General features: G+C 44.4%; 1 protein-coding gene across 1 annotated transcript; it reads left to right on the top strand.

The window, feature by feature from the left end:
- Positions 1–3855: 3855 nt before the first annotated feature.
- On the top strand, positions 3856–14909 carry COMTD1 (catechol-O-methyltransferase domain containing 1). Its single transcript, XM_081913820.1, has 7 exons — positions 3856–4057; positions 5244–5371; positions 6824–6929; positions 8972–9090; positions 11858–11912; positions 12253–12386; positions 14644–14909. Exons 1-7 carry the CDS (start codon positions 3976–3978, stop codon positions 14794–14796), a joined length of 777 nt encoding a protein of 258 aa, XP_081769946.1. The 5' UTR covers positions 3856–3975; the 3' UTR covers positions 14797–14909.
- The last annotated feature ends 1202 nt before the right edge of the window (positions 14910–16111 follow it).

The raw sequence follows: 16111 nt of genomic DNA on the forward strand, positions 1-16111 counted from the left end.
GGAATATACATAACGGTCTTAACTAGAGGAGTTTAGGCTCCAGAGTATCTATTGAAGTTAAGTGGTGCCAAACCCTCTTCATCGCTTCCTTGATTGCCCCATTCACAAAGACACTAGAGATGAGTGCTTATGTCAGCCCAATATTTACATCCTACAAATTGTGGCCAATTCAACATAAAACTGGATACCTTCAACAGAGCTTCCAAATGGCTAGAGCAACTAAGAGTCTCTGACGATAATACAGTTGACCATTTTAACAACGAGACATGATTTTGTATTGCTTTCTTCTTTCCTTGGGGCAACATTTTTGTGACAGCTTCTTAGATTTCCAAACGTGCCTGGGGTCCAAAAAAAGGGGGGTGGGGGGCTTGGGTGTCCCAAACAAGGAAGAATGACAGATCAAGTTAATGCAGAAACGGCAAAATTAATGGGAAGAATAAGGAATCAAGAGGAAAGAATTTTCAACAAAAATTGTGGACTATCTTAAAAACTATTGTAAACAACTAAACACATTAGCAGGATTAATCTAAAACGAAGCAGTTAAAAAGTTTATTTAAAAGGAAACTAGAGAGTAACTAAGTAAAAGGTGTAAAATGGGAGATGCCATTTTGGAAAGGATTTTATACGAAACCACGGAAGGGGTTGGGAGTCAAACTGGGTATGTACTGATATACATGTGATTGTTGTCAAACTGAAAACTAAAATGTATTTTTTTTTAAAAAAAAAAAAGGCTTGGGACCCCTGCTCTAAGGTAAGGCAATATTATTCTCCTACATGTTGCCTATGGAGGGGAAAGCAAGACTGAGAAAGAGTGGAATACAAAACAGGGGTGTGGTACAAATCAGGGGCTTTATTTGTTTTATTTAGGAAATTTTTGTTCCCCCCTTTGTTATTCTCAACAATAAAGTCAAAGTGTAACATAGCCAGAATACACAAAAACAGAGGAAACCGATGCTCAAAAATCAATTTAATTTCATAAAACCAACAATCTCAACACTTAGGGTGGTATTCAGCTGTGTTTTGCTCAAGACTTGTTGAAATGAATGAATGCAACTCATTAATTTCAATTTGTTTCCTCTTGGTAAAACTAAGCTGAACACCACACTTAACAGGCTTGGGCGGGGGGGGGAGCGATAAATAAGTTTGAAGCGGATGCTGAAACAGTAATCCCGGTAGTAGCTTTCATAACAAAATAAGCAGAAGTAAAACAATGCTTGTTTAATTATCTTGAACTTGATCCATAAAAGCAATGATGCTAAACTTTAGAAAGCATAATAGGATCCCCATAATAGGAAGTGATTACTGAGAGTGGCCACTAGATGGAGGCAGATAGTTACTAATCTGATTTATGATATTCAACAGGGCACCTTCAACTGCACTCCAACTTTCTTTTTAAATCCTTTTTTAAATCCATTTTTAAAATCCTACGACTGGACGGAAACGGGATCCATTCTGCAGTTATTTGGACTGAGGCAAATCAAATGTAAAGGCAGTGATCTTTTCATTTGTGGGTCGTAATACTGTTGAGCAGAAGTGGTTGGGTGGTATAGGTAGAGCATGAGACTCATAATCTCAGGGTTGCGGGTTTGAGCCCCATGTTGGGCAAAAAGATTCCTGTATTGCAGAGGGTTGGACTAGATGACCCTTGTGGTCCCTTCCAACTGTATGATTCTAGGATTCTGGGAAGCAGTGATTTATTGTAGTAGCTTGTGAATGAGGGGAGTGAGATTGGATGCATTCAAAGAGTGTCCTTTATGTTAATTGGGGTTATACATTTTACTATCTTTAATGCTTTTAATGCCCCATTGCTCCAGAAGCAGTTTAGTCCTGCTGACCACATGACCCGGAAAGCTGTCTGTGGACAAACGCTGGCTCCCTCGGCCTGAAAGTGAGATGAACGCCCCAACCCCATAGTCGCATTTGACTGGACTTAACCGTCCAGGGGTCCTTTACCTTTTTACCTTTACCTTACCCTCCCAAGCAGGAGAAAACAAGCTCGCTCCATCCTCCATGGGACAGCCCTTTAGATATTTGAAGGTGGCTGTCCTGTCTCCTTATATTGTATGTTGCATTTGTTGATCACTTTATCTTGCCCAAGGTAGCACTGGATTTAGGGCGGTTTAGCCTACACAGAGCTCCGAGCCAAAGGAGAGCATAATACTGTAATAATAATGTTATATACTGAGTTGAATAGGATCCAAAAGGCAGCAGTCTGATTGGTCCTAGAACATTAGGATTCAGAATGCAGCAATCTGATTGGTTCTAGAACAATAGGGTCCAGAATGCAGCAGTCTGATTGGTCCTAGAACAATGCAGCAGTATGATTGGTCCACAGGAGCCACCCAATCCAGCTCCAGGTGGAAGTGAATCCGCAACCTGATTGGCCTACAGGAGAATCCCAGAATTAGCCAATCACATGTGGCCCATTGTGTAAATAATGTATATAGAGCAGATATTTTGGGGAAACTTTCATTCCTCACTACTATGAGCTGAATAAAGGGCATGAAATTCACGCTTGACGCCAAGTATATTTCAAATAATAATAATAATAATAATAATAATAATAATAATAATAATAATACAGGTACCTGCTGAGAAGGTCCATAAGAAGGCAACTGTACCAAAAGGAATTATTATGAAAATAAGAAATATTTGCAGGGGGCACTAATTTTTAGTCCTCGTTCTAGGTGCCATGTTACCAAGTCCACATCTGCCCACGGCAACCCAAAGCAATTTACAACCCTGAAACCCCCATAGATACATTAAAACCAGGCTGGGGTGGGGAGGAATACATTAAAAACATCCCACCCATTTCTAAAAGGGATATACATATATATAGGCATCCGTCTGTGTCAGAAGACAATGGAGGTGTGTGTCTTCAGAGGTGAGGTCAAACTGTGTAAATTATGTTCTTAATATTGTACACTGTCCTGTGATCTTTGGACAAAGGGTGGTATATAAATAGAAATAATAATAATAATAATAATAATAATAATAATAATAATAATAATAATAATAATAATAGCTAGACCAGAAGCTGGGCAACCAGACTGCACTTCTACATCAGACGTTATGAGGAAGTCTCTATATAGGCCTATAACAGGCATTGGTAAACTCGGCCCTCCAGATGTTTTGGGACTACAATTCCCATCGTCCCTGACCACTGGTCCTGTTAGCTAGGGATGATGGGAGTTGTAGTCCCAAAACAGGTGGAGGAGGGCAGAGTTCGCCTATGCCTGGTGTTACCCCCAGGAGCACTGGGCGGCTGCCAACAAATTAAAACAAAGTATCAAGGTATCAAGTTACAAGGTTTCAAGGAGATTCCAACTAAACATTGACATTTTATTGACATTTTGGAAGGTCGGATAGTTACAATGGAATGGTCTCGGTGGTGGGGCGCACATTTTTATTGTTACTTATTTATGATTATTACTTTGTCAAAATAAAAAATATTATTACTTTGTCAAAATTAAAAATAGGTTTTTTTTATAAAAAAAAGTTGTTCGACAGCGGAAGAAACACCCTCGTGAGGTTTCGGGCTCTCCTTCCTTGGAGGTTTCGAAGCAGAGGTCGGGTGTCCATCTGTTCTGGATGCTTGCGTTCGGAATTCCTGCATCGCAGAGGGGGTGGACTAGATGACTCTGGGTACCCCTCTTCCAACTCTACAATTCGATCGTTCTACGATTGTCCAGGCTTTCAGCCTTTTCGCAGCTGCCGGGGGTCGAGCCTGCGACGCCCCGGTTGCTCTATCCACAAGACTGGTGGGCTTTCCCCCAGTTTCGCCCCTGCGCGCGCGCGCGCGCCCGTCCGCTCAAACCGGGAATTTCCTCTCCCTTCCCGTGACGACAGCAAGAGCATGCAAGCGTCACGTGAGCGCGGCGGGGAGAAAGTACACTTCGGCGTGCAAAGCTGCAGGAAGCCTCCTCTCTCCCTAACACGCTTTCCAAGAAAAACCCAAGAAATAAAACCCCCAAAATGCCCGCTTTCAACCTCTCCAAAGAAACAGTCGTCGGGACTGCAGCGCTGGGGGTGGTTGCTGTTGCTGGATTCCTAATAGGTAAGATCCTGAGACTAAGATCCCTTTGTCCTCTGAGTCTGCCTTGGAAGCAGGATCCGCGTGGGCGCCGCCCTGTTGCGCGTTCGCCAGAGGCTCCATGGCTTGTTGCGCGCGTGACCCGGCCGAGGGTGGAGTCGTGGGTGGGCTGGGTGGCAGGAGGGGCATCCCAAACCCTAATGAGCTCATGGGTTTAGGGCTGGGGCAAGCCCCAGTCTCCCTTTAACAAAACACACTGAGGATGCTGACACTATGTGACACTCAAAAAATAAAAAAATAAAAGGTAAAGGACCCCTGGATGGTTAAGTCCAGTCAAAGGTGACTATGGGGTATGGCGCTCATCTCGCTTTCAGGCCAAGGGAGCCGGCATTTGTCCACAGACAGCTTTCCAGGTCATGTGGCCATCATGACTAAACCGCTTCTGGCGCAACAGGACACCGTGATGGAAACCAGAGCGCATGGAAACGCCATTTACCTTCCCGTCCCAGCGGTACCTATTTATCTACTTGCACTGGCATGCTTTCTTTTTTTTAAATGGATTTTTATTAAAGAGCCAAGAGGCTCAGTGGTTTAGACCACAGCGCCACCCACATCCCTTGTATTCTCGAACAAATGTTTTTCGGAAGCCGAACGTCTGACACAACTTCCAATTGAGTGCAGGAAGCTCCTGCAGCCAATTAGAAGACACGCCTTGGTTTTCAAATGGTTTTGGGATTTGATCGGACTACCGGAACAGATCAAGTTCGAGAACCATGGTACCACTGTATAGTGTAACAGCCCTCCAGTTCAAGGCTGGATGGAGCCTGGGAAAAGGACGTCATAGCAGAGTTTCACTGTAGTGCTATGGTGCTCTGTTCAGTTTGGGGGGCTGTGGAAAATTCACATTGCGGCAATCTGCATGTTCCCAGTCCTGTGATGCCTTTCTATAGGGAAGAGTTTGGGGCACAGCCTTGATCTCTACTGCCCCTGTCTTAGGGCTCTTGTGCTTTGATGTACACACTGAGTTTGGGATGAGCTTTACCATTAACTCCCATGAAGAAGACAGGCCTGTAAATGGGCAGATCTGCTTCCACCATTGAAGTGAACGGGGAAACCCTTAGGTGCAAGGGAGCGATGTGTGCATGCAGCCACACCAGAAATCTTTGGAAGCTTACGGGTTTCTATGCTTGTCTTATTTCTTTCCCAAAAGGCAGAAGATATTCAGGCCTTCCCTTTGGAACTCCCAAAAGCCGTTTCCAAGGGAAAAACAGCCCGTTACTCCAGTACGTACTGGATCACTCCTTGAGGGAGCACCCGGCTTTGAAGAAGCTAAGAATGGTAAGTATGTCTTTCTACTGGGTCTATCTTCCCGACTTCAGCTCTCACATAAGTGCCCCGTTCAGAGTCCACTTAGGAACTTGCTCATGCCCAGAACTGGGTTTTGTCTACTCCATGAGATGATAAGCATAGACATCCCAGAAAAAATATATGGTTGTTTATTCTTCAATGGTTTCGTTTCGCATCAGAACCGTGTTGCCTCAAGGAAAAGGTATATGGGGCCCACAGTGAAACCCACAAGCTCCGCCCCATGTTTCTGTGCTGTTTTCACCAGATAATTCCCATATAGTCTTCTAAAAAACAATAGAATATCAGTAAAGACCAGGACCCGCCTTTCCCCCTGTAAATGCGGCCATGCTGGGTTTCATTGCAAGTGAAGGCGCACGGTGGCTGACTCAAGACAAGAGAGAGAGGTGCTCAGTTAGGTTTCTCCTCAACCTGCTAGTCTTGTTTGTGGAGGAATTTAGCTTTTGCTTTCCTGAGAGAACTTTGCATCATGTGAACACCAGGCTGTGTTCCTCTGATGTGGTACTGCTAAGCCGCAGTGAGAAGTAGGTCGTATCATGGTGTGGACTCTCCTTTCCCATTGCCTCTGTGAACTCAGTTCTAAATACCCTTGCAATTATAAATAGCCCTATTTAATGCAACAAGAGTGCCTGGCGTGCTTTGGTCCATGGGGTCACGAAGAGTCGGACACGACTAAACGACTAAACAACAACAAATGCAACAAGGCTGACCTATAGGTACTTTCTAGGAGCTTGCGACAGCTGAACCTCTCATTGTAGTGAATATTAATTCACGTAACCACTGGCGGAGGAAGAGGGGTGCGGGGGGGCGCACCACCCCCGGCAGTGCGATCCCAGTGGGGCGCCATTGGGGCTGCCCCCGAGTCCGCGCTAGGTGTGCTACGCCCCCAGGGTGCCCTGCCCTGCTCTCCGCCCCCTGGTGCCGGAGCATGAAGCTCCACCACTGCATGTAACAGTTTTAAAAATGTGTATCCCTGTGTTACCTGTCTGTTCAGTCGTGGATCAATAGTTTCCCCGCTCCCCTGCTATTCAGTGTATAGCCTTTACAATTATTATTGTGATGATTATTATTATTATTCGTCAAAGTTATCTGTAGCTTTTTCTTTGCTAAAGGCAACAGCCAAAGACTTTATGCAGAAGCAGGGCTTTTTTTCAGCCGGAACTTGCCCAAACTCAGGTGGCCGCCATTGCCATTCTAAGAGAACAGGGGTGGCATTCATGGAGAGTTCTGGCACCTCTTTTTCTAGAAAAAAAATAGCACTGTGCAGAAGGTTATTGTCATTTCTCTGGTCATGCAGATGGAGAAATCAGCCAAAGGCAAATTGTGTTCACATGCACAAATAGCCCCCACACCCCATAATAACTTATAGCACTGGTTACTGATCAGTAAGTTAGCAACTTGTAATAAGCAGATGTTCTTTTCTAGGTTACTTGGAACCTTCCCAATAAAAATATGATGGTGTCTATTGACGAGGCCCAGCTTTTGGCCAACCTGGCGAGGCTGATCAAAGCAAAGAAGGTCATTGAAGTAGGTAAGTCATTCTGTTTATGTAGGGAAGGCTCCGAAATGATCTGTAGGCTGAATTGCAGGATCTGTGGGTCATGTGGCTGTTGCCTGCTAATCACATCTGGAAGAGAAGTGACCTTATGTCCACTGGAAGTCTGGCATCCAGTCACTTTCTTTCTTTTTTGAAAAAAATTTCCTTGAATTTCAAAAAAAAAAAAAATCCACATAAAAATTCCAGTGCATTAGAGAGAGTGTGTCAACATCCCATCCTATTTTACATGACATTTTTCTTAGCTTTCCTGTGTTGCATCCTGTCTTCCCTCTTTTTAACATAGTCATAACGCAATAATCTTTCATTATTTCTGTTGCTCATAGTTTGAAACCTGTTGGCGGGTTCTTCGTGTTATAGTATTTCTTCAAATAATCTGAAAAAGGTTTCCATTCGTCAAAATAAAAAACACCAGTCATCATTAGATTCTCGTATTTTAGCTGTTAGCTTGGCTGATTCAACATAGCCCGTTACTTTGCTTAGCATCCAACCACTTTCTAGTTTCTGTTCTTTGGCCTGTACATTTGGCTTGACTCTAAAGATCCCCATGTTTTTTTCAGGCTGTGGACTGAGGCAGAGGAACAAATACTCCCAATTCTGCAACAAATGTTTGTTCTTTGAGAATTTCTGAGACTTTCTCAGCATTCAATCCCTGGCCCTCCACCTAAAAACATTTCATTGGTTTCTCCAAAGAACGCTGTCGCCTGCCTGAACCCTGTCTGAATTATCCTAGCTTCTTTGAGCTGAGCTGGCCAGGGCAATGTTGAATGGAAGCCTAGCATTGAACAGGCTGCAACCTCTTAGGCCAACCCATTCTGAGAAGTTTTATTTTTCCAGGAAGTGGCTTCCAAACGGCGCTGCATCCCAGACCATATTGTAGTCCCAAACTTGCCCCAGCTCCTGCAAATGTACATTGGCTGCAGTTAGATTGCTCTGAGTGTTGTGAAGTCGCAAGGGCAAACACTATAAATAAGTAAGCATTGAATAATTGCATTTCAGGGCTTAATCCATGGTCGAGAGCGCCATTCTGAGCTGCTTACAGGAAGGGCACGGCAGGGCCAAATGAGAGACAAGCAAAGTCTCACGGGCTGCATGGGTGGAAAAAAACACTTGGCACGCAAGTTTCAGTTGGGCCGCCTCTGCCACCATCTCCGCTTCTGCATTAGTTACTAGAGACTGCGAGATAATTTGGGGTGGGGCAGAGGAGAGCAATTTGTGGGTTTTGCAGAGACATCCCAAGCATCCGTGTGGGATTGGTCATTGGGCAAAGGACCAAGAGATTTATGGAGCCTGCTGCTCCCCACCTCCCTGCTGTAGCTGTCTCATGATGCAATGGCATTCTCCAAATAGGACATGATAATATTCTAAAATATAGAATATAGGTATAAATAATAAATTATTATTATTCCTGTGGAACGCCCTCCCACCAGATGTCAAAGAGAACAACAACTACCAGACTTTTAGAAGACATCTGAAGGCAGCACTGTTTAGGGAAGCTTTTAATGTTTGATGTATTATAGTATTTTAATATTTTTTGGAAGCCGCCCAGAGTGGCTGGGGAAGCCCAGCCAGATGGGTGGGGTATAAATAATAAATTTATTATTATTATTATTATTATTATTATTATTATTATTATTATTCAAAACCCTACCAGATAAGAATGGCAGATCAAGTTGATGGATTATGCCGAAATGGCCAAAATGATCAGAAGGATCAGAAATCGGGAAGACCAAAATTTTAATAAGGAATGGGGAAATTTTATAATTTATCTTAAAAACCATTGTAAACAGCAAAAATTGTTAGTAGGATTGGAATAACCCACCCAAGAGTCCAGGATATTATTTTTAATATTTTTCTCTCTCTGAAAACAAGTACTGAAGACATCCACAGTCTCTCATGCATGAGAGGAGGTTGTGTTAAGATACCAGTTAATGGGATCTAGAACTCGTGGAACTCTCTGTGTCGCAGAAATAGGAACCAGGCTCCGACAACTGCCCGTAATTCCTGGTGTGTTTCAGGTGTCTTTACAGGGTACAATTCCTTAAACATGGCTCTGGTCATACCTGAGGATGGCAGAGTCGTCGCCTGCGATATAAGCGAAGATTATGCCAATATGGGAAAGCCAGTGTGGAAAGAGGTAAATGAGCTGCGCCGGCACACCTGGGCATTGGGAGACCTGAGAACTGGAGCTAAGCAATATATTACATGGGAGATCTGTCATTTCAGGCATTGGGTGTCTTAGTTTTTAACCCTGAATCAAATGCAGGGAAGTACGGGTTTGGTTGGTGCAGCTGGGCTTATAAGGGTACATCAACTTCTCCGTTTGATGCTGTTTCCTTCTATCTAAATCAGTGGTTTCCAGCCTTTTTTTTGGCCATGCCCCATCTAAGCATCTCTAAAATCCTGATCCCCCCCCCCCGCCCCGGTGACATATAATTCTTATTATGGATAAATCACAAATTTCCTGAGGTATCTGAATTCCTGCTGATCACCAGTGCTCAGAGCAGGGGGAAATTCCACAACTGTTGACTGAGTGCTCCCAGAGCACTACTCCCCCTGAATGCGCCCAGTATCTGTTTAGATAACCTTTTCTGTTTAGATAACCTCTCCATTGCCACCAGCTGACTGCCGTGTACATGCCAATTTTAATTTTAAAAATGTTTACGTCACAAAATATATTTATGTACCATATATGAGGCCGCTAGGACCATAAGAAATGCAAAAAAATCACTGCTAATAACTCATTCTCGAATTGCCCCCCTTAAAAATCAAATCGCCCCACGTTGGGAACCACAGAGCTAAATCTTCTCCTCCCTCCCCCACCCCCCTGGCAAGCTGCTTTTGGCCCGTAGAAATACAACCGCTGAAGTGTTATTTGGCACTTACTCAGGTAACTGCTTGCAAAATTATGTTGCAGCCACTCCCTAGCAATAATGGCTACATTACCAGTAACCGATGCTGGCACCATTAGCGTCCCGCAAGGTACAGAATGCCTGCGGTCACCATTTTACAAATGCAAAAGCATCTTTATGCTCCATAAGTGATGCCACTGTGACGCATCTTTGCTCTAGCTAGTAAAGATAAAGGACCCCTGGATGGTTAAGTCCACTCAAAGGCGACTATGGGGTTGCGGCGCTCGTCTCGCTTTCAGGCTGAGGGAGCCGGCATTTGTCCATAGACAGGTTTCCGGGTCATGTGGCCAGCATGACTAAACTGCTTCTGGTGCAACGGGACACTGTGACAGAAACCAGAGCTCACGGAAATGCCGTTTACCTTCCCACCGCAGCAGTATCTATTTATCTACTTGCTCTGGCATGCTTTCAAACTGCTAGGTTGGCAGGAGCTGGGACAGAGCAATGGGAGCTCACTCCATTGCAGGGATTCGAACTGCCAACTTTCTGATCGGCTAGCCCAAGAGGCTCAATGGTTTAGACAGCAGCGCCACCCGCGTCCAAATGTTGCATTCCGTCTTAGGGCATTGGACACGATCTTGCCGGATGTCAAATCCTGTTTTAAATCCTCCCTCTTACCTTCAATGGAAGAGATTGAAACATATGCTTGATGCTTTTCTCAAAATATGAGGACTTTCTCCCCTTTTCTGCACGTACATAGTGCAATATTTTTTATCTGAAACAGGTTCTCACCCACTGCCAAGTGTATCCACGGCATATGGTTGCATGGCATGGGTGCCTAAGAGGGCAGGAGTGGCCAAGCTGGCGCCACTCAGATGCTGTTAAACTCCAGCACCTTCAGCCATGAGGGCAATTCTCAGGGATGCTGGGACTTGTAGTTCAGCAATATGTGACACAGGGCATTGCCTCTGACGTGGCACTATTTTTGTAGATTTTCTTGTGTTCTGAAAGCCGAGCATTCCCATCCTGTAACAGGCAAAGAAAGAAAAAAACCTGCTTATCTCATCAGAGGGGTTAGTGGCTTCCTCCTCCTCCTCCTCCTCCAATAATTAAATAAGTAGAAATTAAAAAGCAAAGACAAAAGGGTGTGCCATTTCCTTGCCCAGTCATGCCCCACAAATTTTTTTGTAAGGGGAAATGTGGATATGACTTATATCAACTATCAGCAAACTGGCTTCCATTTGGCAGCGTTCTCTGTGTTTTCACGTTCAGCCCTGAAACAAAGTGATTTCAGAATTTTTGACTTTGGCGGTTTGCCTAAGATGCCTGGAGAAAGGACCGAGGAGGTGACGGTTTGTAGCCTCCAGCTAAGCCACAGCTGAACCACTCAGCTTTTATTTCCACCACCTCTCTGTTTTTCCTCTCAACTCTGATTTCCCAAATCCAGGGATTTAGTATATGCCGTAAACAACCACCCACCTGGTCAGTTGTGGCAAAAAGGAAACTTTGCAGAAACTTTTTAGGCCACAAACGATGTATATAGGTGGCGCATAAAGCTTGCTTTGGGTTAGTAATACTTGTGGAGAGTGGTTTCATGTTCCACGTAATCTTCCCAGTACTCCAATTCACAGACCAGATGAAGACCTCTTAACCTTGGCCTTCAAGCAGAGCAAATGATATCCAATGAAATGGATAAATTACATATGAAAAGACAATGATTTTGTCAGGCCTTCTATCTCAAAATCACCTATAGTACAGTCGTACTTTGGATCCCGAATGCCCTGGAACTCGAGACGTTTTGGCTCCCAAACGCCTCAAACCCGGAAGTCGTCGTTCCAGTTTGCGAATGTTCTTTTGGAACCCAAACATCTGATGGGACTTCCGTGGCTTCTGATTGGCTGCAAGAGCTTCCTGCAGCCAATCAGAAGCCACGATTTGGTTTTCAAACGTTTTGGAAGTTAAACTGACTTCTGGAACGGATTCCGTTCGACTTGCAATGTACAACTGTATGCCTTTCCTAGGAAATAACCTTTTACCCCTCTCTCACTTCAGGCAAGAGTGGATCACAAAATTGACCTCAGGATAAAGCCGGCCATCCAAACACTAGGTATGTCAATAATGCCTGGAAATTATAGAATGTGCAGCTGAATTGTGACATGTCATATTGGTTGAGAAGAGTAGATAACAAAATGGGTTCACCAGTTTAGTGGTGTGTCAGGAGAGTGGCTTAAAAAGTGTTGTTTTTTCATAAAGGATGGTTTACTCTTTGGTAGGCCCCTCATCTGAAATGTCAACTTATACAAAATCAAACTCCTACGAATATTATGGCACAGCACTATTGTACATCAGGCAATGCTAATGGGAGGAGTCTGCTAATTTCACTGAAACTGAACTGTCCTACAGATGTTTCCTATTTTAAATGAAATCGTCCTTTTTTTAATGTCTAGATGAACTTCTGGCAAATGGCGAAGCTGGGACATTTGACTTTGCTTTCATAGATGCTAACAAAGATGGCTACAACGATTACTATGAAAGATGCTTACAGCTCGTGAGAAAAGGAGGAATAATAGCAATTGATAATGTAAGCACAGCATGTTTCCTCAAGAAAGTCTCGTGGCAAATTAAAAGTTCTTAACAAATTCATTGGAGCATAGGTATTGGTGGAGCCTGTTTGACAATCAAATACTAAATCATTTCAAAGAATTCCAACAGATAATTTGATTATATGAACACTATAGAATCATTGAATTGTAGAGTTGGAAGAGGGACACCCAGAGTCATCTAGTTTAATCCCCTGTGATGCAGGAATCTCAACTTAAAGCATCCATGACAGAGGGCCTTCCATCCTCTGCTTAGAAACCACCAAGAAAGAAGAGTCCACAACCTTGTTGAAGTCCGCTCAACTGTCAAAACAGCTCTTACTGTCAGAAAGCTCTTCCTGGTGTTTAGTCAAAATTTCCTTTCTTGTAATTTGAAGCCATTGTTACAGGCCCTACCCTCCAGAGCAGGAGGAAGCTAGCTTGTTCCATCTTCCATGTAACAGCCCTTTAGATACCGTATTTTTCGCTCTATAGGGCGCACCGGACTATAGGGCGAACCTAGGGGGGTTTTTTGGGGGGGGAATAAAGAAAAAAAATTTATTGCCCCGCCCCAGCCCCAAAGAGCAAAGAAGCCAAGACAGACAGCGGGATCCATCCCGCTGGCTGTCTTGGCTTCCTCTTTAGCCACGCACAACCTCTGCAGCTGGGAGAGGCTGCTGCGCCAGCTTTGGCAGAAGCCAAGACAGCGAGCGGGATGGATCCCGCTCACTGTCTTGGCTTCATTTTTAGCCATGGGGCTGGGGCGGGGGAATCCCAGAACAGGTAATGGAGTGGCGGCAAGGTTGCGCGCAGACTTGCCGCCGCTCCCGGAGCTTGCGGGCTGGGGGAGCGCTCCGAAGGTTTGCGGATAGCTGCCTGAAGCCCGGGGAGCGCAGTGGGAGTTGGCACTGTGCTCCCCGGGCTTCAGGCTGCAGGCTTCTATCTGCAAGCCTTCGGAGCCTGGCGGGAACTCCCGCCACGCTCTGAAGGCTTGCGGATAGCTTCCTGAAGCCTGGAGAGCGAGAGGGGTCAGTGCGCACCGACCCCTCTCGCTCTCCAGGCTTCAGCGAAAGCCTGCATTCGCTCCATAGGGCACGCACACATTTCCCCTTCATTTTTGGAGGGGAAAAAGTGTGTCCTATAGAGCGAAAAATACGGTATTTGGAGATGGCTATCATATCTTTTCTCAGTTTCCTCTTTACCAAGCTGGAACATTCCCAATTCCTTCAACCGTTCCTCATAAGGTTTGGCTTCCAGACCCTTCATCTCCTTGGTTGCCCTCCTCTGCACACACGTTCCAGCTTGTCAATATTCTTACATTGTGGTGCCCAGAACTAGACACATTATTCCAGGTATGGCCTGGCTCCAGGTGTGGCAGAGTAGAGCAGGATTATGATTACTTCCCTTGATCTGGACACTCGACTTTTGTTGATCCATAGCGTCCAGATCAAGGGAAGTCAGAAGCCACTACTTTATTTTTGGGTGACAGCTTTAAACTGATAGGCCCTTAGTCACATGAGTATGTTTTACGGGGGAAATACTGGCGGTGACGGACAGAGGGCACATATTATGCCTTTACTAACAGGAAGGAAAGGAGGAGAAGGGGGAAAGCATTTGGAACTTTGTTGGGAAGGGAATTATCTCTTGTATCTTAAAAAAAATCTCAGTTACTATTAGTCAATTTTGTACTGGGGGAAAAAGACTAAAAGTACAGTCCCTTGTTTGGGAGTAAGACCGCTTGACTCAACTTATGAGCAAAGATTGAAATATAGAGGGCCTTCTCAGTAGTGGCGCCCGCCCTGTGGAATGCCCTCCCATCAGATGTCAAGGAAATAAACAACTATCTGACTTTTAGAAGACATCTGATGGCAGCCCTGTTCAGGGAAGTTTTTAATGTTTGATGTTTTATCATGTTTTAATATTCTGTTGGGAGCCACCCAGAGTGGCTGGGGAAACACAGTCTGATAGGTGGGATATAAATATATTGTTGTCTTTGTCATTAGATGGCTTAAATCTCATTTTCAGAGCTACAGACTACACTTTTTAAGGAGTATTTTGGGAAAGGGGCTGTTTGTTTCAAATCTGGTGGTACATTGGTCAGACTCCAATGTCATGCCCTAGGCACATATGGAAATAAATATAGATGATATAGAATGAAATATATGCAAATATAAGGATAAAAAGTGCGCTGTGCCATGTTTTTCTTGTAAAAATAAGTATACGTTTTCTCTCCCCTGCCCTCCCCACCCTTTCTAATAGGTTTTGTGGTCGGGGAGAGTCCTTAAGCCAGCCAAAAATGATCTGGATGGCCAGCACCTCCATCAGTTGAATGAGAAGATCTTCCGTGATCCGCGAGTGAATATTAGCATGCTCACCATTGGCGACGGGGTGACGTTGGCATTTAAGCTGTAGAGAGAAGCCCAGATGCTGTAGATGGGCTGGGCCCTCTAATCATGGGAACACTGAAGATGAAATGATGTATATTTTTGAACTTGTCTCAATAAAATAGCCTAGACTTGAAATCAGCAACTGACATAGACAAGTTCCTTCTTTTCTCTATCGCTGAAAATCATGGAGGGTGCAGGAAAACTGTATTTTGCATGTTCTCAGTGGGGGGGAAACCAAAACTCTTATTTTCACATTCAGAATCATACAATGAAAATAAGCTTCAAAATACCCAAGGTGTTTCCAGGACACATTGGACACCAGTTGCTTAAACAAGAAATTCATGTTGGGAGGTGGATAAACTGCTTCGCTCTTCGTATGGTTGAAAGCTCCTCAGCATAGAAAATTGCATGTTGGGGAGGGGTTGTAGACTGGTCTCCCCAGTATGAAGTTGTCATTGTTGTTGTTTATTTGGTTCTTCAACTTAAAATCTTACAGAGATATATCAAACATAAATCATAAAAACAAGATTCCAAGGAATCTCCTGGACTTCCATCCTATTATTATTCATTTCCTCCCACATCTTTTATGTTAATGCTTCCATTATATCCAGAATCAACCTTAAACTACAAGTTTTTAAGATAAATTATAAAATTTTCCCATTCCTTGTTCAAATTTTGGTCTTCCTGGTTTCTAACTCTTCCAGTCATTTTAGCCATTTCAGCATAGTCCATCTGCCATTCTTCTCTTGTTTATCTTCTTTCCATTTCTGGGCCAGTAGCATCCATGCAGCTGTGGGTCGCACACGTAAATAGACTTTTCTGCTCCTTTTGGATTTCGGCACCTCACGTTTTATTTTCTTTGTGCGGTGGATTTTATATACATAAGATTGACCATGGTTTACTGCATTCACAAGCAAACCACTCCTTCACTGCCCTCCTCCTGGCTCACCGAAGAGGAAACAAACCAGGCTTTGTGCCTTAGTGGTGTGTCTGAACTAGCTTCTCTCCAATGTTGTTCATGGCTGAAGACCCACAGTGATCCCCAACATGCACTTGGCAGGCTGCCTCATGGACAGCAGAGGTACCCTCACCCATGGACGGCATTGGGATAAAAGGTAAAGGTAAAGGACCCCTGGATGATTAAGTCCAGTCAAAGGCAACTATGGCGTTGCGGCGCTCATCTCGCTTTCAGGCTGAGGGAGCTAGCATTTGTCCACAGATAGCTTTCCGGGTCATGTGCCCAGCATGACTAAACTGCTTCTGCCGCAACAGGACACTGTGATGAGTGCCAGAGCGCATAGAAACACCGTTTACCTTCCTGCCACAGCTGTACCTATTTA

This window comes from Podarcis melisellensis, assembly GCF_964234715.1.
Source record: "Podarcis melisellensis genome assembly, chromosome: 5".
Lineage (NCBI taxonomy): Eukaryota > Metazoa > Chordata > Lepidosauria > Squamata > Lacertidae > Podarcis > Podarcis melisellensis.

Coding starts and splice junctions, on each gene's coding strand:
- COMTD1 (XM_081913820.1), top strand. CDS start 3,976: ATGCCCGCTTTCAACCTCTCCAAAGAAACAGTCGTCGGGACTGCAGCG. Junction 11,913..12,252: donor GCCGGCCATCCAAACACTAG/GTATGTCAATAA, acceptor TTTAATGTCTAG/ATGAACTTCTGGCAAATGGC. Junction 12,387..14,643: donor GAATAATAGCAATTGATAAT/GTAAGCACAGCA, acceptor CCTTTCTAATAG/GTTTTGTGGTCGGGGAGAGT.